At 38.1% G+C, this 24,376-nt stretch overlaps 1 protein-coding gene across 1 annotated transcript; it reads right to left on the bottom strand.

Annotated features, from left to right (window-relative positions):
- Nucleotides 1–579: 579 nt before the first annotated feature.
- On the bottom strand, nucleotides 580–23,901 carry adgrg1 (adhesion G protein-coupled receptor G1). Its single transcript, XM_039614508.1, has 16 exons — nucleotides 23,499–23,901; nucleotides 15,295–15,558; nucleotides 14,083–14,157; nucleotides 10,013–10,278; nucleotides 9,504–9,690; nucleotides 9,232–9,274; nucleotides 8,951–9,028; nucleotides 6,220–6,445; nucleotides 5,912–6,028; nucleotides 5,400–5,442; nucleotides 5,183–5,289; nucleotides 4,897–5,012; nucleotides 4,544–4,806; nucleotides 4,366–4,465; nucleotides 3,864–4,141; nucleotides 580–2,111 (listed from the first exon to the last, which is right to left on the bottom strand). Exons 2-16 carry the CDS (start codon nucleotides 15,302–15,304, stop codon nucleotides 1,984–1,986), a joined length of 2,037 nt encoding a protein of 678 aa, XP_039470442.1. The 5' UTR covers nucleotides 15,305–15,558; nucleotides 23,499–23,901; the 3' UTR covers nucleotides 580–1,983.
- Between the last annotated feature and the right edge of the window lie 475 nt (nucleotides 23,902–24,376).

Genomic DNA, 24,376 nt, shown 5'->3' with positions numbered 1-24,376 from the left:
GTTTGCCTCCCAACCAGGGTGTCTGTATTCAGTAGGGGTCGCCAGGCTAGGCCCTGCATATCTAATATAATGTATTATTATTCATTTCAATAGGGAAAGTCAATGTAAAGTGTTCTGTTTTATTTAGTTTATTATGAATATATTACATGTTAAGGATGATGAAACAATGTTTCCATTGAATCTTTGGAACAAAGACCTGTCCTCTGAAAGACACCATGTCTGAAAAGACAGAATAATGTGACATGCAGATGCTAGGAGCAAGGATGTACTTTATTACTATAGGGTAAAAAAATAGTAAAGCGCTATATCATGAAATTCATTAATGAAAGTCTTTTAAGGCATTAAGAAAAGCCATGAAGTTTTTCTTTGAACTATCGGGCTGGCTTCTTCCACCAAATACGTACGCACTGTATCACAAAAGAGACGGAAAACAAGCAGCAAGAAAGCAACAATTAAGAAAAAACAAAACAAAACAAAACCCAGGGGAGGAAGCAGATAAGAGGGAGGGAGCAGGAAAACAGCAAGCTGCAAATGTTCTTGTTGTGCAGTGTGGCATGCATTTAGACAAACACACAGCAGTTTGACATTTTTTAACCAAAAGATTTTTTTTTATTAAAAGTCAATATATGTCCAGAAAACCTAAATATACACAGATATTTTAATTTTAAAATTTTGAAAAAAGTGCAAACATCACAGTATCTAAAAGCTTACACATGTGAGTTCTGCTGGACATGACTGAAACATAACACCAATGAAATACATAACAATTGTACATTTCTATTTAATACTGGAACACATCCAACCAAATAAACGCATTTTGGCCCATTTTAAAGACAAAGGTCTGATAATCAGGTTTGGGGAAAAAAACAGTCACTCTGGATTCATTTATAAAATATTCAGTTATTAATTTACAGTGTGGACAAATATGGAATTTATAATCTGCATATCAAAACAGTACAAAAGAAAACTCACTGAGGCTCAACAAGTACATGTTTAAATGACTAAAGTGCTACTTTAAACAACTTAGGAAGCAGCTATACAAAAGCGTGCATGATACAAAATATAAAATAAAAAGCTTATCTAAAGTTCAAAACATCATCAGTAGTATTATATAGCTTTCTTTTTTTATACAATAAAACAGAAATCACAGCACAGTAACCTGCATCCATTTCCGTGTTCCGCAATTTCCGTGTTGGGAATAATTCATAATTATTTCCAACTTACAGTTTCTAATTTCACATACGTTAGTTTGAACTTTGACATCCCCTCCTGTATAACTAGAGCCAGTCTAGCTTTTCTGCAAACGCAGGCTTTAGGCCTGAATACGGAGTTCCTGAGTGATACTGTCATTTCTTTGCCACTGGCCTAAATTAGAAGAATCAAGTGATTAAATGCCTTTTTGTAATGCAACTTGACTGAAGTATTAATATATTATATTTAGCTAGCCACCAAAATTAATTATAACTCAGAATGTGTGACATCTAGAGATATAAATAAACAGCAAATATAATTTGTAAAATGTTTTTTTCTCCTCTTGTGATTATTACTAAATTGAACACAAGCTCAAGAATAAATAATTTAGAGTGATCAAAAAACATAGTTTGTACAAACTATGTTTTTGTAAAAACTGTACACTCAAAATTTGGGAAGTTACTGTAGCTGGATTATGTCTGGGAAGAGATACTGACCCATCTTCACTTTTACAGTTTCACAGCAGGTCATATTTGTGTTTGCCTGTACAGCTGACCTGTGCTCGTTACTTCCAAGTTACAGAGTTAAGAAACATAGGATACATGGAGAACCCGCTTTACTTTTGTTTTAGCTGTAGCTCATATTCTCCTGCAGTTACCACACCTGACAGTCACATTTCATCAGAACAATCATCCAGGAGAAACGTCCTGGCCAACCTCCAGCTCCTCCATCACTGGTGGCATACTGGCAGTATTTTTACATTCAAAGTACGGCTTCTGCATCTTTGTTCATTTAACTCTTCTCCTGAGCCTGGAGCATGTGCTGCCTGGTAGATCCGGTGCTGCTGCTGCCAAGACCAGAGCCACCAGCCTGTTTCTGCATCCAGTCCAGCATGCAGAATCGCAGCATCAGGAAGAAACCTGTGAGGGACAGACGAGAAACCAAGATTCAAAATGTATTGTTTTCACTCAGTTGTTACAGTATCTGATTGTTTTACAAAATCTTTGACGTTAGTGTGATAGGGACAGAAAATTTGCAGTAAATATGCTAGCAGTAAACGAGCATGATTTGCAGTAAGAATAAGTCAGTGGCAAAACATTCTCAGATATACTATATACAAAAATGAGCCTTTAGTATTTGTTATTTGCAGTAAATGCCCCCATTCCTCAGCAGAATAGCTTATTTCACATGTTTCTAAAATGATTCAAAAGCCTTAAAATATTTTTTTCTAAAATTAAAGATATTGCATAATTTTAATATTTTTTTTAGTTAAAGAATTTTTAAAAATAAATTACTTTACAGTGTACAGAAGTGGAATATAAACCAATACACTCATGCTTTTATCAGCTGCCTGGATGTAGCTGAACAATGACTCTAAAAACTAAGAACAAAAATGAGAAATTATATTCTGTTTTGTGAAAAAGAAACCTTTGCATATTATTATGACAACTTCTGCTGAAAAAATATAATACAGGTCTTCTACAATAAATAATCAGTGGTATCATTTATGTGGTAGTTCTTACAAAGATATCGTAACAATTCAGTTTATCAGTGTATCCGTATGTATGCAGGTGTATGTATAACTTGTACATATCTTTCTTGTGTAAATGTAAATTTGTCTGCATTATCGTTTAAATACTTACACTATTGTGAACTTCACACACATGGAGAGATGCCAAACTGCCTTTCATTGATTTTGTAACAATGACAATAAAGAGCTATTCTATTCTATTCTATTCTATTCTATTCTATTTTAAAATAATCTTTAATCTTGTTTTACTGTTACGAGTCATAGATTAGTCATTTCTATTCTGCCTGCCTTTGCTTGGATCAGATGGTCTTTGTGTTCATACCATTCCAAGCGTGTGTGTTAGCAACAGGGAAGTTGCAGAGAATCCTAATCTATACAAACTTGAAGCCATTATACATGCAGATAATGTCATGTCAGCAAACAGCTAGATTGGGCTCTAAATTGTTTCTATGTTTAAGAAAATAATACACCTGTAGGTAGGGGCATGAAATAAAATTATCGATGTAGCATTTAGCCACTGCATGTTATATGGCTGGCATAGAACACATTCTGAAATAAGTTCTGATACCACTATGCAGTAATAATGGGGTTAATAAATCACATATTTGGTGCTGAATCAAAAACAAGCATGCTGCATGTGAGAGGAAACAGCTTTATCTCTGATAGGCAACAGCAACTGAAGGCCTTGATTAATCATGGCCATTGTCTCATTCCCACACTGATACAATAGGCCACTGGCTCCATGTACAGTCACAGTGTATGAGCCAACAATGAATATACTCCCATCCAACAATCAACTATAAATAGTTTAAAGCTATAAAAGCACATGGAGATTATTCCAAGTCACTTTTTCTTTGAATCGGTGTATTCATTTGATGACAATGATGTAATTTAATGTTTAGAAGCATCAGCATCCTCTTTTGACAGCTTTCTGGAATGTATTCATAAATAAGAACAAATGCAAAGTAGTTCAAAAACATGAGCTCATCATGTTTGTGAAGCCAATGGCATGTGTCCAAGGAGTCTGTCATTTCCATTCTTTCCATCTACTGTGCTACAAAAACATCTACATAACACACTGAGGTAAAGTTGCATTGCATTACAGGCTTTGCTGGAATCACTATACAGCAAAAGCACTGACCTTGAAATGAGTTGAGGATACAGGTGATGAAGAGAATAAAGGTAGAAATGGGCTCAAACTCAAGGAAGGCCAGACCCCAAGTAGTCCCATATAAGCAGCTGAGGCCCCAGATGCTGAGAAACGCCACGCGGTTCTGCTTCCATTCATCCCTGGTGCGGATCTGCCTGTAGACCAGGAATAGCATCACAAGGCCAGACGACACCAGGAGGGCCAGAATCGTCATGTTGGTCAAACAGAAAGCTAGCCAGCCTTTATTCTCAGTTATATTCATCCAACACCTGGAAAAATCAAACAGTCAGAAGACAAAGAAGAAAATCCATAAAAATAATTTAATTTAAAGGCCAAATGATGTTCAAAACATGCTCAGTGTTTTATTAAAGATTCCCATAATCCTCTTGAAATGTTTTGCTGTTGCCAGGAAAGCATGATTTTATCATTTCTAGCATTTGCTTGTATTCATTCACTGTTCAAATAATTTTAGATCAGATAAGGAAAGGCTTACATCTTATATGGATTATCAGGGTCTTCCATTGGTGGCACCTCTACGAGCCCATAAATATCACCTATTGCAGCCAGGATGACAACGGGAACAGCAGGAAGAGCTGGAAAAGAATAATCAAGAGTCTTACATGTGCTTTACCTTTATGTGTCCTGAGTTACATTTCAGAAATGAAACTCACCAAAACCAACTAGGTTCCATATGTAGGGCTTCAGGCGGGGGGTGAAGACCATGTAGACCAACCAGAAAGTGTGCAACACTTCGATGCCCATCCAGGCGAAGGAGCAGAGGAGGGCGTAGTGAAGTACTGCTCCAACCCAAGTGCACACACTTTCCCCTCCCACGTTAGCCAGGACTCCAGTAAAGAAAAAGTTCAGGCTGAGGAAGGCGAGGGACACAGCTAAGCCCACGTGGATGGGCAAGGACTGCTCCTTTGATCGCCTCCTTGAAAGACAGTGGAAAGTTAAAATAATAAAATAAATAATAAAATAATAAAATACATATATATTGTATATTACATAAATACATCTGTACCTTTTCCTGCAGAGATATATTATAAGAGCAACACAGCTGATCAGAGATATGGCACATCCCAGATATGTAATGACAGTAAGCTCCAGCAGGTGGGGCACTGGTCGACGATTCAGGTCCTGCCATAGGAAACAGTGCAGTGAGCAACATGGCCTTCACAACACACCAGGGTACAATGAAGACTGTTGATTTCTGTGTATCTTTTAAAAATCATTACTAATCTCATCACTATTGGTTTCTGTCTGTTGTTTATTTGTTGTATGAAAAGCAGTGTATCCGCATGTCTCACCACCAGCACAGTGAAGTATGTCAGATGGTTACACAGACACACGGTGTGGTTTTCTCCTCTCTGTTCTGTCTCACATCCATCCTTCAACCAGTTCACCTGCAGAGAATCTGCAACAGGGAAATATCAAATCAGTCCTCATTACTGAAAATTATGATAAACGAAAGTACAGATAAATATGTAAAGTAGCACATAATATTCATCTCTAAATGGTTCCCACCTTTTCTGGTGTCCCAAGAAACACATGTCCTTGATTTTTTTTTCTGAAATAAAGAAGAGAGAGGGGGCATGAGCTGCAATGTCACCACAATGTCAAAGAATATCCTTGTCACAGTTTAGTGAAAGGTGCTTTTATGTGTTGTTGTGTGCATTGCACAGAAGCAGTGAACAGCCTCATAAATTGCATAAACAACACAGTCTGTTTCTGCCAGACATAAGGTTAGAAAAGAAACCTATAAGTGGTTTCTGTGTGTTTGCTGCACCGTGGAGGTAGATATGCAGACGTCACGGAAGTAAAAGCGTCTTGTTTTTCTTTTAACAGCATCCGCACCTGAGCCACATTGGACAGCCTGTGTGTTTATTGACATCTGTACTGCAGTACATTGCAGTAAATTTCAGCAGTTACTATTTGGTACAGTAGGTGTTCAATTTAAGGAATTAGCTTTAAGTAATATAAAGTGAGTGGGGAGCGTACTGATACAGGCTAAAGGCCACAGGAACACACAAACTTACAGATACAGCATCGTGGTAAAAATCAATCCTAATGGGTTCAGACAGATCTTTGATGATCTCGTTCTCCACCGTGATTTCCACCACATCATTGATAGGCTTGGCAGTTTTGTGAGCCTCCTGAAACAAACACACACAACTTGACCTTCCTCTTACATAATGCAGCATAAATATTTGCACACAAAGTACAAAAGTATTCCAGATAGTATCGCAAATGTGAAGACTGGAAAAAATGGCAGGCTGACAGCTAAATGAGGTCACCTGAAATCCTTTCATATGTGTCTGTATCGACTGAAGGCAAACAGCCTTACCTGTAACAGGGAGATGTTCTTGAAGAAAGTGAAGGCTACTTTGCTAACATTTTTCGCAGTTTGTTTTAAAGCAGCAGGGAGGTGGACAGTGATATTGAACTTGACAGGTCTACCAGCAATGGCCTGGAAAAGAGAGCACATATAAGAACTGTGAGTTTTTACAATGAAAGCAAAACCTGTCACACTCTGTAGCTCTGCTTGTGGCTCTGCTTTGAGATTCCTGGGTTACTAATCTAAATGACTCTATTTTAGTGTCTGATATCGTCGTTTGAGATCATCATGAAAATGTTGTTCCAGGTTCAACATTGCAAGTGACCAATCACATTGTTGTGACGTTATTCTTTGCGCGCCAAGCCATTCCTGCATTTATTTGTTGCAACATCCATCCTGTAAAAGGGTTAGGGTTAGGGTCAGGGTTATGGTCAGGGTCCGTTGATCGAATGCTGCCATCAGTCACTTTCTGATTGGTGTGACTAACCTCCAACACCGATTTTCTGAGAAAAAATGTCACTTTCAACATCCATCACTACTAACCTCCCACCTACTTGAATGAATACTCTAGGTTATTCAAAAATGTGCTATAAAGTAAGTCTGGATTAAAAATGGAAGCACACAGTCTCAGATGCAAAGAAGGTTTTTTTTGCTAATGTCAGCAGTGCTGTGGCAAACTCTAAAAATATGAATCTTCATCCCAGTCGTATGACTGAAAGTGAAATCTCACTTCTGCAGATGTGTGATTCAGGTGAAACCTACAGAAACCTAATAATTGGATTTAAGAGGTGATATTACTCTGCAGAGCGGGACAGTTTTCTGTGTCTAAGGAGGAAAGGTTGCATTTTGTCACAGTCCTAGCACTAAAGCAAGCAAAGGTATGGCTAACTTCATTCTTCACTCCTCCAGTTTTTAAACTCATTACTACACTAGATAATAACTGACACTATTGACTGTACACAAATCCAAAACCTGACATGTTTTCTGCCCTCTGTGTTCCTCTTAACCTATAAAACATATCTGTATGCCAGAGTGGGCAACATAAATTATTTACAATGAACTGCAAAATGTTTTTTTTAGTTTATCCCTGCTAGAATGATCATCTTCTTAAGCTATCCATTAGTTTTTATTAAATTTCAATTATTTTTCAATTTCATTTTGTTTCAGTATAGTTTATTACAAACAGTGTTGGGCAAGTTACTTTGAAAAAGTAATTCAATTATAGTTACTAGTTACTTCTTCAAAAAAGTAACTGAGTTAGTAACTGAGTTACAATATTCTAAAAGTAATTAATTACTTGGAAAAGTAACTATTGCGTTACTTTAAAAAACAAACAAACAACGTTTAACCCTGTGGGGTCCAGGGTATAATTGGCCATTTTTTTTACTACTCTTGATTTTCTCTCCACATTTTACCTTTAAAACTATTCACTTTGCCTTGTTCGGTATCATCCTTTTAGCGTTTCGCGTGCCTGAATTTACAGTTATGTTCTCATTTTGTCATACTGTACAACCAGAATTTATCTAAAATCAGACAAAACCATAAAATCAGAGTAGAAAAAGTTATATTTTTGAAACAATAAAACATCTTTAATGAATCATATTTCATAACTTTAAATGCAAATATTAATTGTCAATTTTAAAATCCTATGCACAAGTTTTGCAAACAACAAATTTATTTGCATCCATTTACCTTGATTTTTTTAAATAACCATTTCAAACTATTTACAGAACAATCAGCTGTTCTTCAATAAGAGGCCACAAATTATTTGTGCCACTCCAAAAACATATTTTGTGTCCACTACATGGAGAACATCACAGCCTGATACCTGCAGGTCTGACAGCAGCAGGTGTGTCACTGCTGTTTCTACCTGAACAGCAGTCGCCTCATTGTTCTGACACACAACACAAAACTATCCACAACACTACACACTAACACACAAGACAACACATTAACTACACTAAACACGCTAAACGTCACAAATCTCACATCTCAAAACTCCCTCTCTCTTTTCTGCTCTCTCTCTCTCTACGTCACCTTCCGCCTGTTTTGTTTTGTTTTTTGCTCATAAGCAGAGAGTGCTGGCGCTAACGTGCAAACTATTGAGGAAAAAGCGCTGGTTATCTTGTTTATCATGACTCTGGTTTCTGACGTGGCTTTATCGACACAATAAAACTGGCACCTTGTTCCTTTGTCTTTAAGTGGTCATGTGATCGACTTACCACGACAACTTTATTCTTCCTCAGTCAAACAGCAGCACTGAAATTTTGCCCCTGAGCTCCAGGTGTTGTGCTTGATCGTGATTACCGTCCGCTCCGCAGCTGCTTAAAACTAGCGTCCAGATTACTTACAGCTACTTCCTGCAGCTGATATAAGATGCGGTAAGCTGAACACAGCTTCAACCGTCTGTTTGTTGAAAAAAAACGGATCCTTGTTAGTAACTGCAACGATAGGAATAGTAATTAGTTAGATTACCATAAAAAAAGTAACGCCGTTAGTAAGCCATTACTTGTAATGCCGTTATTCCCATCACTGATTACAAATACAACTTTGATCATTGATTGATTGTAAGATCAGGTAGTTCAGAACAGTAACACTGCAATACAACAGTTGACACACTATCACAAAGAGCATCCACTCTCTAAAACTAAATCATCAAAGCCTTCTCAGACTGGTTGGTTTGAAAAAGAAAAGGTTAATCTGAAGACAAGTGTCTTTAACTTTTGTGTGTTTGTCTTACAGGTGATGTGACAATGGGGCTTTGAAATCTTCCTTCATCTCCACGTCAGATTTGTAAGCGTACGGAGGCTCAGCACACCTGGACACAAACATCAGGCACAGCCATGATTCTAAGTTTCTCATGTTTCATTTGAATGGAGCAACATTACATCAGACAGCTAATGTCTTCACTCCTCGTTTGTAATCAAAGTTTGTGTACTTCAGGAAGGATGTAGTCAAAAACATCCTGCCATGATATCCCTACAATAAGCTGGTGCATTTGAGGAAAAGAGAGGAAATTACTTGTTGGGGCCGGATTCCCGTTTTGCCTGTTCACATAATTCTTCTGCAAAAACAGAAAAGAAGAGAAAGTTCTGATTCTGACATGCTGCACTTGATAACAGAAATTGAAATGTTGGTTCAGCAAAGCTAAATATTAACATCAATACAGACAAACTGACTTATTGGAACAAATAAAATAGTAAAGAACATCAATTTTATTTTTTGCTAAATATATTTCATTCACAGATTTTCTATCAAGAATATGCTGACACACTATGTGTAATCTTCCTTACTGTAGTTGGTGGAATGTGCTTGAAAGTTGTAAGCCATCCGTATTTTGTCGGTGATGGTATCATTTTTAATCCCTGCATTGAGGATGCCGTAGTCTGCTCCTTCTGTGTTTGGGCCATCACTCAGGTCAGTACAGCAGGAATCCTGCAGGCTTGCAGGTGAGCACAGAATAAGCTTCTTGTTTCCTACCTGAACATCACAACAGGAAAAACAAAAACAAAAAACAGAAATTATCATAATAATCTTGAATTTAGCTAGTGTAGTGTATGCAGTATACAGAATATCATATAAATTTTACATTTTGTTATATGGCTTTTATAAGTGGTGGTGGTATATTATTATACACGTTCTTTTTCCACATCTTTCATTTAATTAGCTCACACTCATTTTTTAGTTGAGTTCTCCTGAACTTTAATGTTATTGAGTAAAATAATGGGTGTGAAATGATGAAACAAACAAAAAAAAAAAGCATTTAGAACCCAGACTTAAATTAAAAATTGTTATCACTTACTGTCAGCATTAACAGGTCCAGCAGTGGCTCCCAGTCCAGACAGAACTTGATGTCCCCCGCTGATTCATATCCAAGGTGCTTGAAGGTAATCACTTCAGATCTCCTACACTGGGCTGTCATCTGCCCGTTGATGGACAGAAAGCTCTCATTGGCTGAAATGGAGATCCCTTTACAGCCAGTAGAGATGTTGAGGTTCAGGCTCAGGGGGTTGTTGCCATGGCGCCATTTTCCGCAAAAGTTCCAGTCCAGGTCATTGTCACTGGAAACTGTTAAAATAAAGCACACAGTGTTAAAACATAATTAACACATTTCACAGGGTAACACATGGACAATAATGGGCACAAAAATTAAAAAGAAAATTTTAACTATTTTGTTCTTTGGGCGGGAGGAGAATTATGGTGTCAAGGGTTTTTGCAACCATATGATAATAATAATGATAACAATAATACTACTACTACTAATAATAATAATAATGATAACTGCATTTATAAAATGCTTTCAAACAAAGCTATTTACAGGTAAAACAGACAAATAAATAAAAACAATACAGTTTGAAAACAGAAAAAACAAAAGGGGACAGCAATAAGGACAAGTAAAAATGTCAGGCATAAAATTAAGACATGTATTGAAAACCCCCACAGAGCATGCCTGCCTAATATCTTGAGAAAGGTTGTTCCACAAAGACGGGGCTCGAAAAAGAAAAACCACACTCCCTAATAGTTTTTCTTCTGGCTTTAAGAACCTCAGGCAAGTGCTGATATCAATATATGAAAATATAACTTTGGGAATCCTGCTGAGAGGTTTCATCAGGATTCCCAAGATTACCCAACTACTACTACTACCAGTGTTGGTCAAGTTACTTGAAAAAAGTAATCAGTTACTAATTACTGATTACTTCCCCCCAAAAGTAATCCAGTTACTTTACTAATTACTTATTTTCAAAAGTAATTAATTACTTAGTTACGTAGTTACTTTTTAAAAACACGATTTACAACCTGAATAGGTGATAAAGCGATAGATCTTTCAGCCCAATTCTACTTTTTCTGCATAATCCATCATACAAAATGTAATCAAATGGAAACGTCTCTTTTTAAAACAGTAAATCTTTTAACTTTATGCATCAAGCAAAAACTTAATTATATGGAACATTCTCTGACTGGAAGAAATTTGTTTAACATTTAAACCTATTTTCTGCATTTCCAGCACATAAAATGAAATATTTTTTTTTGTGTTTACACTCACTCTTTCAAATAGATGAAAGTAAAACACAGCAGAAAATAAATAAAATCAAAGACTCAGCGGTCCTGTTGCTCTATTTTCACCTGTAAAGCAGGACTGGGGTAGGCGGAGGTTTACCCTGGTGCAGGTGTGCTGCAGCGGTCAGTGGAAGAATCCGCAAGTTTCTCTGTGAGTTTCACATTACGTCGTAGCGCACTCACTGCTTGCTTAGAAGTTTAGGGGTTTTTTCGCTGTAAAAGAAGTTTTCTTCCCACGCAGTGAACAGTGGACACTAATGTTTTTGTCACTTTTATGGAATCAAACTCAAAGTAAGGTCAGTACTTCCACGCTTTAAACGCTGCACGCTCATACCTCTCCCGCACTCGATATATTATCCATTGTTGATCTGCACAGCTGTTGTCACGAACGTCGCACTCGCTTACGCCACTGTCATGAGACATTCTCGCAAAAATCACGGTTTTAGTAACGCAGTAACGCAGCGTTCCTACGGGAAAATAACGGTAATCTAATTACCGTTTTTGCAATAGTAATCCCTTACATTACTCGTTACTTGAAAAAAGTAATCAGATTACAGTAACGCGTTACAAGTAACGCATTTCTGCCCATCTCTGCTAACTACTGCCTGGAAATTGAAGTTGATATGGCAAGCAACCACCTGCTCAACCTTCCGTGGCTGTAGTGCCCTCCACAGCTTGACCGCCTGCTGCGGCCACGCCGCCTACGGCTTTCACGCTGTCACCTGCCACGCTGCCTTCAGCTCCACCACCTGCAGCTGTGGTGGAGCTGCAGCGTAGCACCTGCAGCTGCCACGCTGCTTTCAGGTCCACCACCTGCACCTACCACGTCTGACCCTGCCACGACTCAGCCAGTGGTTGACGCGCCATCTGGCCACGCCCTGATCCAGCCAGAGGTCGCCACTTGCCTCGCCTGCCTGTCCACGTCCTGCACGGCCTGCCCATCCACAGTCATCTACCAAGCCAGTCCAGCGGGCTGGTTGCCTCCCAAGCCTGTCTTCGCACATGTTCATGTCGCCGCTGGCAGCCAGCCAAGCCGCCCAAGGGTTATCGCCCATGGCACTTCACTGCCAACACTTTCCACGTGGTCGGCTTCCAGGGCTATGTCACCACAGTCACCACCGCTGGGCCCGCTGTCGGCTTCCTGATCTGCTCCATCGCCGCCGCTGGCCCCACAGCTGGTTTCCCGAACTGTTGTTTTATGGACTCTGGTGCCATGAGCCTCTGAGTCGGCCCCCTGACAATTTCTTTTCTTCCTTCCTCACGTCATGCACCTTTTCAGATTAATGTTCATGCTCTAATGTCACAGTTGTCATAGTTAATCTTAGTTTTTTTCCCAGTATATTTTTTGTTAGTTTATCTCACTGTACTTTTGCCTTCGTTTCTAATGTTTGTTTGTTTTGTTTTGTTTTGTTTTTCGGCCTCCAATAAACATCCTGCCTTCAGCGTCTGCATTTGGGTCCTCATAAATAAACACAAGGGCTTTAACAACAGCATGTTACCAAATATAACGAGTGTTTCAAAATGTAATTGGTGTCTTTCCTCTGCTGCACGTTTGTTTAGCCAAAATGCTGGACAGTTTTTAATATAGTTCCACTCAGTTTGTTTACAACTTCTTAAAAAACTGAAGAATATGTATGTGAACACACTCCTCTAAACTTTTTATATAACATTGGTAGCCAAATTTCATCAATCCCTTCACACTGAAAGAACAGCTCAGACCATCAAACTGTTAAGTAAATTTACAGTAAACCAATATATGACTTCTATATTACGACTGAATATAACTTCGATTATAGTGATCCTAAAACTAACAACTGATGGATTAGATGGCTAGCTAACATTAGCTAATTGGTTCTCCCACTTGTTTTGACAATGAAAAATTTCATCTACTTCACAATGGTATTAGTGACCAGTCCAGTTGATAAAAAAAACCTCTTGCTGCCCTCAACTGTATGTGCTTTCATCCTGGTGGTAGTTTAAGGTCAGGGATTATCCAAAAGAGAGAAGTTAAACTTTTCTAAAGTAGACCTCTAGCAGGGACTTTGCAATGTGGACTACAAGTGCTCAAATAATATTTTTCACTTCTCTTCACTGAGGTGATCTAAATATTTGTGGTTTGAAGCTAGTAGGAAACTTAGTGGGTTGTATTGCAGTTCTAGAGTACTGAGTGTTTCCTAGCATGCTGTTGCTATATTTTTTTCCCCCTCCAGGGCTTTGCTTTGGTTACATGATTGAAAGCAATGAATACTACACCTCTGCATTCAGAAACACAATCCTGCCATCTACCTGCACTGTTTGCTAAAATGTCACTACTTTGGCTAGAATTTAGGTTCAGAGCAGAAAACTGACATGTAAATGAATGTGTCTGCCAGCACTTGGGTAATAGGTCACAGTTACAATTTACAAATTTTGAACTTATGATCAGTTCATGAGCTCGGCGTTGCATTGATTCTTATTGGAGCCCATGTGTCCTGCCTTGCTTTATGATACTGACCGAAGATAGTTCTTATGGTAGTGGAAACTTTAACTCTCATGTGTCAGCAAAGTATTTCCTTAGTATCTGAGACACTCTAGCTGCCTAATGCTCACAAACAGAGGTCACATAGAGAAAAAATACTATAAAGTAAATGCTATGAAAAACTGATAATCTATTTTTGAGAATTCTGTCATGTTCATTTAATGTCTCTTCTAGAATATCGTTAAAAAGGGCAACATAACATATAATGTAGGAAGTGGCACAACATGAATGCAGTTTACTTTATGATGAACAAACCATCGTAAAGATAAAGTGTCTCTAAGATGTGGTGATCTTACCAGTGGTGAGGATGATTAAGAAGAGCGCAAACTTCAGATTATCCATCAGCTGCGGCTCGGTTGCTAACACCTGTTCTGCAGAAATACAAAAAGTGAAACGGTTTTAAAAGAGGAACAAATTCATAACTGCGTAAATGCTTATGCAAGGAGAACAGCAATTTAGCACCATTAAAATCAGTGGCTAAAATGTGTATTGTCAAATGAAAGAGCACAGTGTGCATTTACAGGCAGTTTTAACCACATATAGAAAATGTTAGAACAAATAAAACAAGCATATCAATTATATTCTTTTTACATGAAGTCATTAAAAAACGAAACAAAAAGTCCCCAGTTTAATGTAATGGCATTTTTTTTAGTGATACCATTCTCATTTGGACGCCTGGTTTGTTATCTGTCCTTTCATATCAGTGAACACAAATGAGTTCAGCCTCAAAATAAACACAGCGACCTTTCTAAGCTCTTATCAATGGAAACAGTCTTCCCCTTGTAATGGGAATGAGAACACATATACATGCATCAGCAATTCAGTCTTTCCATAACCCTACAGTGAGCTGATTTTCCTCCAAGGTCAAGTGCAGAATAGTCAAGCAAGCTTATGCTGACAGGTTCCATGTCCACACAGTGCACCAGTTAGTGTTTAAAGCAGAAAAATATACAACTGGGAATTTTCTTTGAAAAAAAATCCACTTTGCATCATATTAGACAATCACATGACTGTCAACAGACAGACATGTCTCAAATAACCACAAATGCATTTTTGTCATTTTCAATTTCAACCAAAGACAGAAACTCATCCTAGACTGGTGTCACAAGGTTCACGTGTTGCTTCAAGCATCACCACATCCAGACAAGCTCATAGCATGGAAGTTAAAACCTAACAAATACTACATCTGCAACTACGCCGCGTGGGTTTACTGCATGGTATGCGTGACAGTGAGAATGTCTGGAAAAAAATCAAAAAAGCAGACAGGAACCTGTTGAACCACAGACAAAGCAGGCAGACAGACAAAAAAAAAAGAAAAGAGAAAGACAGGGAAATATCACACTGCATATCCTGAGAGGTCAGCTTGCTATTTATAACACCCACACTCGATACTTGAGAAAGATATAAGCCTTACACAACCCACACAGTAATGCACAGACATACTAATAAGCAAACAAACACACACAAACAGGAAGTTTATTTGATGGACACACAAAATGCAACCTTACTTTTTTGCATTATGTGGCAGTTTCACTGATGCTTTATTGCCTGGGCTTCAGTTTAAGAGTTTGACAAGTCAGTGATGTCAACATGCTCAGTTCTCTTTGTTGTTTTTTGCCTCTATATCTTCCTCTTTTCTCCTTTTTCCTTCTCTTCACACCCAAATTGGTCAAGGCAATTGGCTGCCCCTCCCAAGGCCTGGTTCTGCTTGAGGTCTCCTCGTGTCAAAAGAGTTCTTCACTCATAGAGGATGTCTGTTGTTAGGATTCTCTCTATAAAAATGATAGGGTTTTTAGCTTACAGTACAAATTGCCTTGAGATAACAATCTGTCAAGTAAATAAAGTCATATTGAATTAACTTGTGAAAGTGGCTGGTATGCGTTTTCTTATATATACCGACATGAGAATGCTCTAAATTTTAGGGAGTTTGTCTATTCTATCATTATCTGTGTATCTGTGTCACATATCTTTACTATGGTCATCCCAGTCAACACAGAAGCCTCGCCACTTTTTACTGAAGCATTTAGTTTGAAAGCAATAACTGAACATTAGCTTTTCTGTGAAGATGTTTTCTGAGCTGCGACACTTCTGCAGAACTGTGGTTTGACATAAGATGTCTTCTTGACATGAAGCCAAGAAGACAATATCAAAATATCCCACAGTTTACTTTTCAGTTCAGTTATCTAACACAAAGACGTGTGAAAATGAAACCTTTGTATTTTCCGTGTCAAAGTGTGGTTTTGGCATTTCGTTCTCTGATACTTTAAAAGTGACAAAAGCAAAAGGTGCTAAGGTGTAACTTCAAGTGGTTCATGCTTAAGGAACTAATATGTAATATAGTGACCTGCCAGGAAGGAGTGCAGTAGTATTTCTCTGCCTCAGTTAAACAGATATTGTAGTTTAAAATATGTTACTGTCTTTTCATTTATCAAGGATCACAAATTAATAAACATGTGGGGATGAATAATAATGAAAACTAATAACAATAATAATCTATAGAAAACTTTATTCAATTTATCTGAATTACAACTTTGACTAGAATAGCATGATACAATATGATATAATAACATGACTCATTGTGGAGCTCTGTATCATAATTTCAGCCTCTATGTCAAGAAAAAAGTGATTTATGAGATATTGAACACGACGTGATTGTTGGTGTCAATTTACTGTAATTTTTCACCCAACTATCTCTACGGTTCGGGAGAATGGTCAGAAAAAGAGAAAATGTCAACTGAGCGGCAGTTCTCTGTAAAAATGTCTTGTTGTTCAGAGGAGGAGCTTGCTTTAAACTGATAAGAAGGCAACAATTACTCAAATAACAATCCACATATGCTCACCAAAGGTAGACGATAAACTGTTGCAATAGTTTGATGGGTCAGAATTTGGTGTTAATAAAAGCATTCTGTCCTGTATCAACAGGTCAGCAGGTCAGAGTGGTAGTGGTAGGGTCTTTGTACATATTTGGGCCTCTAACTTCCAACATGCCACTGCCTACCTGAGTATTGTTGTTGTCCATCCCTTTACAATCACAGAACAGCCATCATCTAATGACTGATTTCAGGAAGATGATGCACCGTTTCACAAACTCAAATTCAAATGGCCTCTTCATTCACTAGATCTTAATCTAACAAAGCACATGCGAAATGGGAGATTCACATCACACAACTAATAAGTCTGCAACAACTGTGTGATATTATCATGTCACTATGCACCAACACATCTGAGGAATGTTTTGTTTTGAATATGTTACAGCAGTTCTGAAGGCAAAAAGGATCCAACCTTGTAATACCAAGGTGTGCTTAATGAAGTGGCTTAGGAAGAAGTAAGCTTAAGCATGGGATAATTGCTGTTATGAGTACGTCTCATGAGAGAGACATCTGTTAAGGAAAAACATCAATTCCATCGGTCTGTTTCATGTATGTTATTACAACGGAAACGAAAGCTCAAAGAGACCAAAGCTTGGATGAATCTTAAAAAGCAGAAAGTGATGAGCTTGTTTGGCGGCCCTTGTACCATGGTAGCATGCTAGGGCATGTAGAAATGAGCTGTTGTTGTACCTTAACCTAAACACACACCTCTGTCTCTCCTGGTGGACTCGGTGGAACAGGACTCCCTCTGTAGATACAAAAGGCTCATTCTAAGGTTATAAAAACATGACAATAGTGTCATCAAAGTCCTACATATGACCTTTACACCTACACACCAATTTGGACTTTTTCGAGCTAAAATTCCCAAAATTATTCTTCCACGAAACCCTAATTTAGTTTGGCTCAAAATGTCAGCTGACCACCTCCTACATATATACATATACATACGAACTGAAATAATTTTATGTTCTAAATATTAGTTCAGTCATTTGTTTGTTTCATTATCCCTCTTTTTGTAAGGTATAATCTGCAATAGTAATCTTAGATAGAGGCGATCCTAACAGAGCCAGCAATCTGTGGGTAACTAGGTGGCTTGCCAAGCGGCCCAGCTTTTTTTTTTTTTTTTTTGTAACTGCCCACCCGGAAATAGCAGGCTGAACCAGCCCTGATCACCCGCACTTCAAAGAGTATAAATTCCCCCTTTACACGAAGACTTCCCCCCCAATTTTTTTTTAATATTGGGGAGTTTCAGGCCCTGGTATAAAAGGTGAAGTTGTGAATAAACATGGGTGTGGTTACTTTGTCAGCTGTTCCGTTTCTCATGAAAGTACATTTTATGAACTCCCCATATCTAAACTCTCATCAAAGAGAGTTCCTGTGTATATAAATAAATAAATAGGTAAGCAGGTCAATCTTGAGGTATTAAAATGTTTGTCTTAATTTGTTATGTCTTTTTGTTTGCACATTTATAACGTGGTCCCAATACGTACTTAACACAACGCCCAAACTTTAAATTTAGAGTTGGGGTGAAAGATCAGATGATATCCTGCATCGCAGTGGTGGTGAATTCACACACATCATTAGTGTATGAATTGTAGCAGCATCACCCAAGAACTGCTCATTACAGTTTTCTCATTATGGACAGCATATCTACGAAGAGATCAGAGGTTAAAAATAAATGGCCACTGTCACCACATCCAGAGTGAACACACAGTGTAAGCTTAGTTGAGGTGAGAATGATGCCTATTATCAAAACTCTTATGTGCAATTACATAATTGGGTGCGACTCTTTGCAAAGTTTGCAATGACACTAATAATTTAAACAACTATATTCACTCTCTCTTATTATTTCAGCTTGTCGCGTAAACTAACTCTAATTCTGCACTCACTCTCTATTGTTCCTGTACACTGGCCAGGCATCAATTCAGCACAAGAATTTCCCCTTTTCTTTCACTTCCTACACTTGTGTGTGAATGTTGGTGTGAAAGAGACGCAATGACCAAAGCCTGGCATACGTGGAAATGTGTTAGTGAGACGCAGTGCTCGCATACCGTAGCAGTCTTAGAATTTCTCACCTTTCAGCACAAAGACTCCACACATCCAGAAACTAAATTCACTCCGTTTGTCACTCCTACACATTTATAAGATGATATGATAAGAGCCTTTGCCTAGGCATTTATGTGAACTCATGCATCCATTCAAACTACCCACAACTGTGTTAATGAGACAACACTTGTGATTCCCCTGTCTGCTTGATTCTGTTTTCCAGTAATGACATATGTGGGTCTGACTCACCTGCCTATATGAATCATCTTTACAAGTTCTCACACTATGGCACAAAAGTCAAAACAATGTGTGACACAGACGGCAGAAAATGATACCAGACGGAGTACGCAATCTGTGTTCCAAGATACATGGATATGTAACACTTTTATATTTGCTAGTGAATTATCCAAACCTAATATATTTTGCCACAAAAGCTTGAAACGTTTCTGCTCATCAAGGCCTACTGTCTTTGCCGTTCTTCATTCTCATTCATCAAACATAAACTACACTGAGAAGTGGACATGAGAAGTCTGCAACAAATGCGTTATCCTATTGTGTCAATATGGACCAAAATCTCTGAAGATTGTTTCTCAAATGTTTTTGAATCTTTAACACAAAAATTTTAGGGAATCTGAAGGTCCGAGGGGGCCTAACCTTGAACTACCAAGGTGTCATTAATGATGTGGCTGTGAAGCTTGAGGATAGGTAATTGCTGTTACAAGAGACAAATCTGTTTAAAAAATCCAGTAGTTTAAATTTGTTTTATGTATGCCTTTTCAATAGAGACTACAGCTTGGTTGAATAAGTCAAGCAGGGTTATAGTTGTTATAGTTACAGTTGCGGCGTATGTTTGGTAGCAGTTTGCTACCACAAATACACTGTGCTGGGGTACCAATAAACCTGCTGTGGTTGTACTTTGACCTACATAACCAACCTCGTTTACACTTGTACTACAATATAAGGTAGTCCAAGGTAGTTATCAACATTGTGGCCAGCGCTTACAACTGTACGGGCTGCGTTGACACCAATGTGTAGTTACCTTTCTAGGCAGGTGTTCATCTTGTTATAGCTTTAGGCTTCGGGGAGTTGGTTCTGGCATATGTGAAAACGAAGTACCGACTACTGGTACTTTTTGGTGTGGGTGATGTAAAGCAAAAGAAAGAAAACCAAAGCAGTGCCATCTACATCTAAATCAGACACATGGACTTATTTTGGACTTTTTTTCTTTTCTTTTTTTTTTACAAGGACAAGACAAAGTAGATGGATTTGTAAAGAGTACTGTATGATAGTAAAAACTCTGAAAATAATCAGCTATGGATGCCAAAGTAAACACTAGAGCTACCTCCCAATTCAGAGTGAGCTAAGAAGATAACACATCGATCACCTGGGCTTGATGAAGACAATGGGATCCAGATATCTAACACCATCTCAATGCTTTTTCATGTATACAGCCATACCTAGGTTCTACAGAGAAGGGAAGTGCAAAGTTGAGGAAAGGTACAGCAGAAAGGTTTGCATTAACCTGTCACATGTGGACATCACAGGCACTGGATTCATACAACACCTCACATCTCAGAAATGGTGATCGCTCTCTAGGTTCAAAATGTATTTAATGGTACAACAGTCTACATGCTTGCATTGAACTAGAAAGTATTTTAGTTAGTTAGTAAGCTGGACTGGATTGCAATAGAAAAAGTTCAGTTTGTCAGGTGCATGCAACTTTAATTACAAGTTTGAATAAACTGTGTTGGTCAGTCTGGCTGGTTAACAATCACACTTTGCTGTAGAATAAAAATGACTAAAGACATAATTTGCAACAGAAAAAAGATGATAAAACACAATATATCACAATAACTTATTGCAATATTTAGCAAATGTATCAGAATAACAATAAAATTGTATCATTGAGTTAGGTATTATGATAATATTGCACCTTTGGGTCTTTGGTAATTCACACCTCTAGCAGATGAACTGAAATGTGTTGCATCGCCTCAGACAAAGATCTGTGCAATGTGGGCTAGATGTTAAGTGTGTTGTGTTATTTTGGGACACACAGCCCACGCCATGACTTCTGGCATCTATGCAGCACACACATTTGCTAGATACAGCCATAACTGAGCAACAAAGTATACCAAAAGTATCTCAATCTAAATGCATGTGACAGACTTATCTTCTAGTGAATTATAATTTGTCAGTTGGGTTGATTTTCAACCCAACACGAAAAGATCAAGCTCTGACGACAGTAGACGAAACTACTAGGACCAGCATTTCAGCGTTGCCACTGAGGGCATGCTAGGATGCTCACATTAGAATTTCTCTTCAAAAGTAAATGTTTGTTTCATATAAACATTTCATAAAACTTAGGTGTCACATTATATAATTCACTTGTGAAAAGGGGCAACGTTTACATTTTTACTCTATTCTTAGTTTAATCCTTCATGAGTTAATGAGAATGTTTTCTTACAAATGATAAGCACCTCCTATTAAACCCCTTGACATACGTGACCTGGTTTCAGTAAAAGTACCTTGAAAATACCATTTCCTGTCATTCTCAAAGATTTAAAGTACCTCAGGGTAACATTTTCTGTCACTGCTTTTCATATGTGTCCTTCTATTCTGCTGACTGTTCACCTGAGTTAAATATGTGAAAAAAACGACCCATCCAGTTTCACCATTTCTTTTACCCTCAGTCTTGGAACAAACTGTAGCATTTTAAATTACAGACATATTAACATATTTATTTTGCATGTGCCATTAAAGTAGCCCGAGTTTGTTTCCTGTGGCAGTTTTCAATCTAAATTCACCCCACTCGGCTACAAGCAGCAGAGTGAAGCAGCAAAGAATGTGCATGGAAGAAGAGTAAGCCAGGGAACAAAAGCTGCTCTTTGTTGTCAGGCTTTAGAGCTGAAGTGACAGCGAGCATGAATAAGGGTCAAAGACCACTGGCTGATTCAGAGGCTGGTTAAGCCAGTGGTTAAAAGAGCTGTGCACACCCATACTGACAGCTTACACTTACAAAGCTGTCACTTACTTTTAAATTAGAATATTCACTGATTGCATTGAAATCTATATATGTGTTTGGATTTACTTATTTTATGGCCCTATATGATTTTTCATCAAGAAAAATTACAGAATCAATTAAAGGACAAAAAAGGGGTCCTTAATGAGAATTTCAAGCCTTTTCTAACACTGGATTAAATGGTGCCGCTAGGAGGAGACTTCACTGGGCTACACTTTTGTGCAACCGTTTCCTAAAAGATAAGATGTCTTTGTTTTTCTGAAGCACATTACATGAAGCAACGGGCCCATCAGTGCTGCTGCTGTCATGTTGATTTACAGCACTAATGGTGAGCGGCTACTGAATGAGGCTCAAAGTGAGATTCTAAAACACTCAATGGAAAGTGTTTGTAATAAGTTGTTCGTTTTTTCTCATCTCACCACACGCAGCAGACACTCAACTAAACCCCAGGAAAGCTGAGTCAAAGCAGGAATGCAGAGAAATTTTTCAAGGTTAGGTGGAATATGGGTCATGGGGAATGTTCCTGAGGGTACATTTGCATTGGACCTTGCACACCTTCCCATAGCACCACAGTGATGCAGGGTGCATGTCTGTGCATGTGATTACATGGCTCCTTTATCTGTATCTCAACATACTCTGCGAGGAAATTGGAGGAGCAGGTGGAATGCTGCACACATTTCCTTCGGGGATATGAATAAATCAATAAAACAACACACACACGAACTCTGGCACGGACAAAAGACTGCATATTATTAAGTCTAAATCACCCCCAGTGTGGCCTTAGGTGATCGCCAAGGGGTTCGGTTTGCCATCAACGGCTTTCTTTTCCTCATTATTAAAAAAAAGAAGTCAGCACAAAGGAGAAGCGCTTTCTGCAATGAGTCACACAACCACAGCAGCATTTGCATTTCTCAAGATGTATGGTTAAAAAAAAATACCCTTCTCATTTGTTACTTTATCACTTTCAGTTTCCAGTAGTTCTCATATCTGCATGTGCTGCTTTACCTAATTTAATTTGGGCCATTGCCCATCTTCTGTTGTACGGGAGTCTTTTTTTTTCTACATGAGTGAAGTCTTTTGATTGTGCATCTCATCACTGACAGGAAACCGCACGCTACAGCTGTAAGGAGAGCAAGTTCGAGCTGTTGTCACTACCTTTGATGGCTGCCTTCACGCAGCAGCATGAACCCAGACATCACCTCTTTGTACAGATACAGGCTGAGAGAGGTGAAGAAAATGGTAACCAATGTCACAACCTTTTTACTGTAAACAACGCACTGATGTATTCCTAGCTCAAGCACGCACATAAGCAATGAAAAAAGAAATTAATGTGAAATAAACGAGGCAAAATAACACATTAAAAATGGGTCGACCACTGTTAACCAAGCCATTTATAATAAATACTAACGCTGAACCACCATTATTATCTTACAGGGCATGTAACAAATGAGCCTTAGTCTCTCTCTCCTTTTTAATGTTTTTGTAAATTAATTATCACTTTATAGCATAAAGATTATTTAGTAAGATTATTTTAGTTTACATTTTATTCACAAAATGTTTTCATAAATTGATTGAGGTGCAAATGTATATCAGAGATACTCAAACGCATACATAAATACATACACACACATCTATCTATCTATCTATCTATCAGAGAGAGAGAGAGAGAGATAATACGATATATATACATATCTATATATATCTATATCTAAATGTTTAACTTTCTAAAGCCAACCAACGTAAGCAGTATTATTCTTCCATGAGCGCGTAGGCTTACCTTGAATATTTCTCCCGTCAGTATTCGAGGTTTCAGGTCTCCTCGTGAGAATCACCACCACACTTTCTGATGTTCAAAGTCTTCAGCTAACACTTTCGCCCACTGTTCCACTCGCAGTGAACCCACTAAAAATGGAAAAGTGTAGCTCCACACCGTCCGGGATTCTCCAATCAAAGAAAGCGAAAATGTTAATCGGGATAAGGAAAAGTTCATTCCTGGACCCTTGCTGCTATTTTTTTTCGGTAATTTCGGCAGCAGCAGTTCGACACACGTGAAACAATAAAAACGTTTTTTGTTTTTTTAAGGAAAGTGAGCGATTGAAAAAAGTGTCCCCGTAAAACGATGATTGAAGCCGACCACCGCGAAGCCTGTCCACAGATAACAAGGTGTCCACGCCGGCAGCTGTCGAGTTTACTATAATAAGGGAACTTTTCATTTAGACTTTCAAAATAAAACCCTCAACATCGAACCATCCCCAAATTATTCCCTTGACGTTTGTTCGTTTTTGTTTTTGTTTTTTTTTTAAAGATGCATATACTTTTAACAAACACACAGAATTTGTCTGAGATTACAAGATGAGTTTTTGCATTATTTAATTATTTTTTATTTATTTATTTTGCTTAGACCTGAATGGACGTTTTTTTTTTTGTTTTTTTTTTTACGTCAGATCTAAATTTAGCCAGAGAGTAATTATTTTTTAGGAAACTGAACTTGACTAAGTTTCAATTTCACACTTTGGACATTGGTGCTTTTATTTTGAAGCCATACAATTTTGTCCGTATGTCTCTCTCTCTTTTTAAAATTCCGAGTTTCACTTGACTGCTGTCAGAGCAGCAAGGTGTTAAACGGAAAGCCAGACAGAGTGACTATCCCTGGAT

Source organism: Oreochromis aureus, linkage group 1 (genome assembly GCF_013358895.1).
Source record: "Oreochromis aureus strain Israel breed Guangdong linkage group 1, ZZ_aureus, whole genome shotgun sequence".
Taxonomy (NCBI): domain Eukaryota; kingdom Metazoa; phylum Chordata; class Actinopteri; order Cichliformes; family Cichlidae; genus Oreochromis; species Oreochromis aureus.
This window is presented reverse-complemented; position numbering and strand designations above follow the sequence as displayed.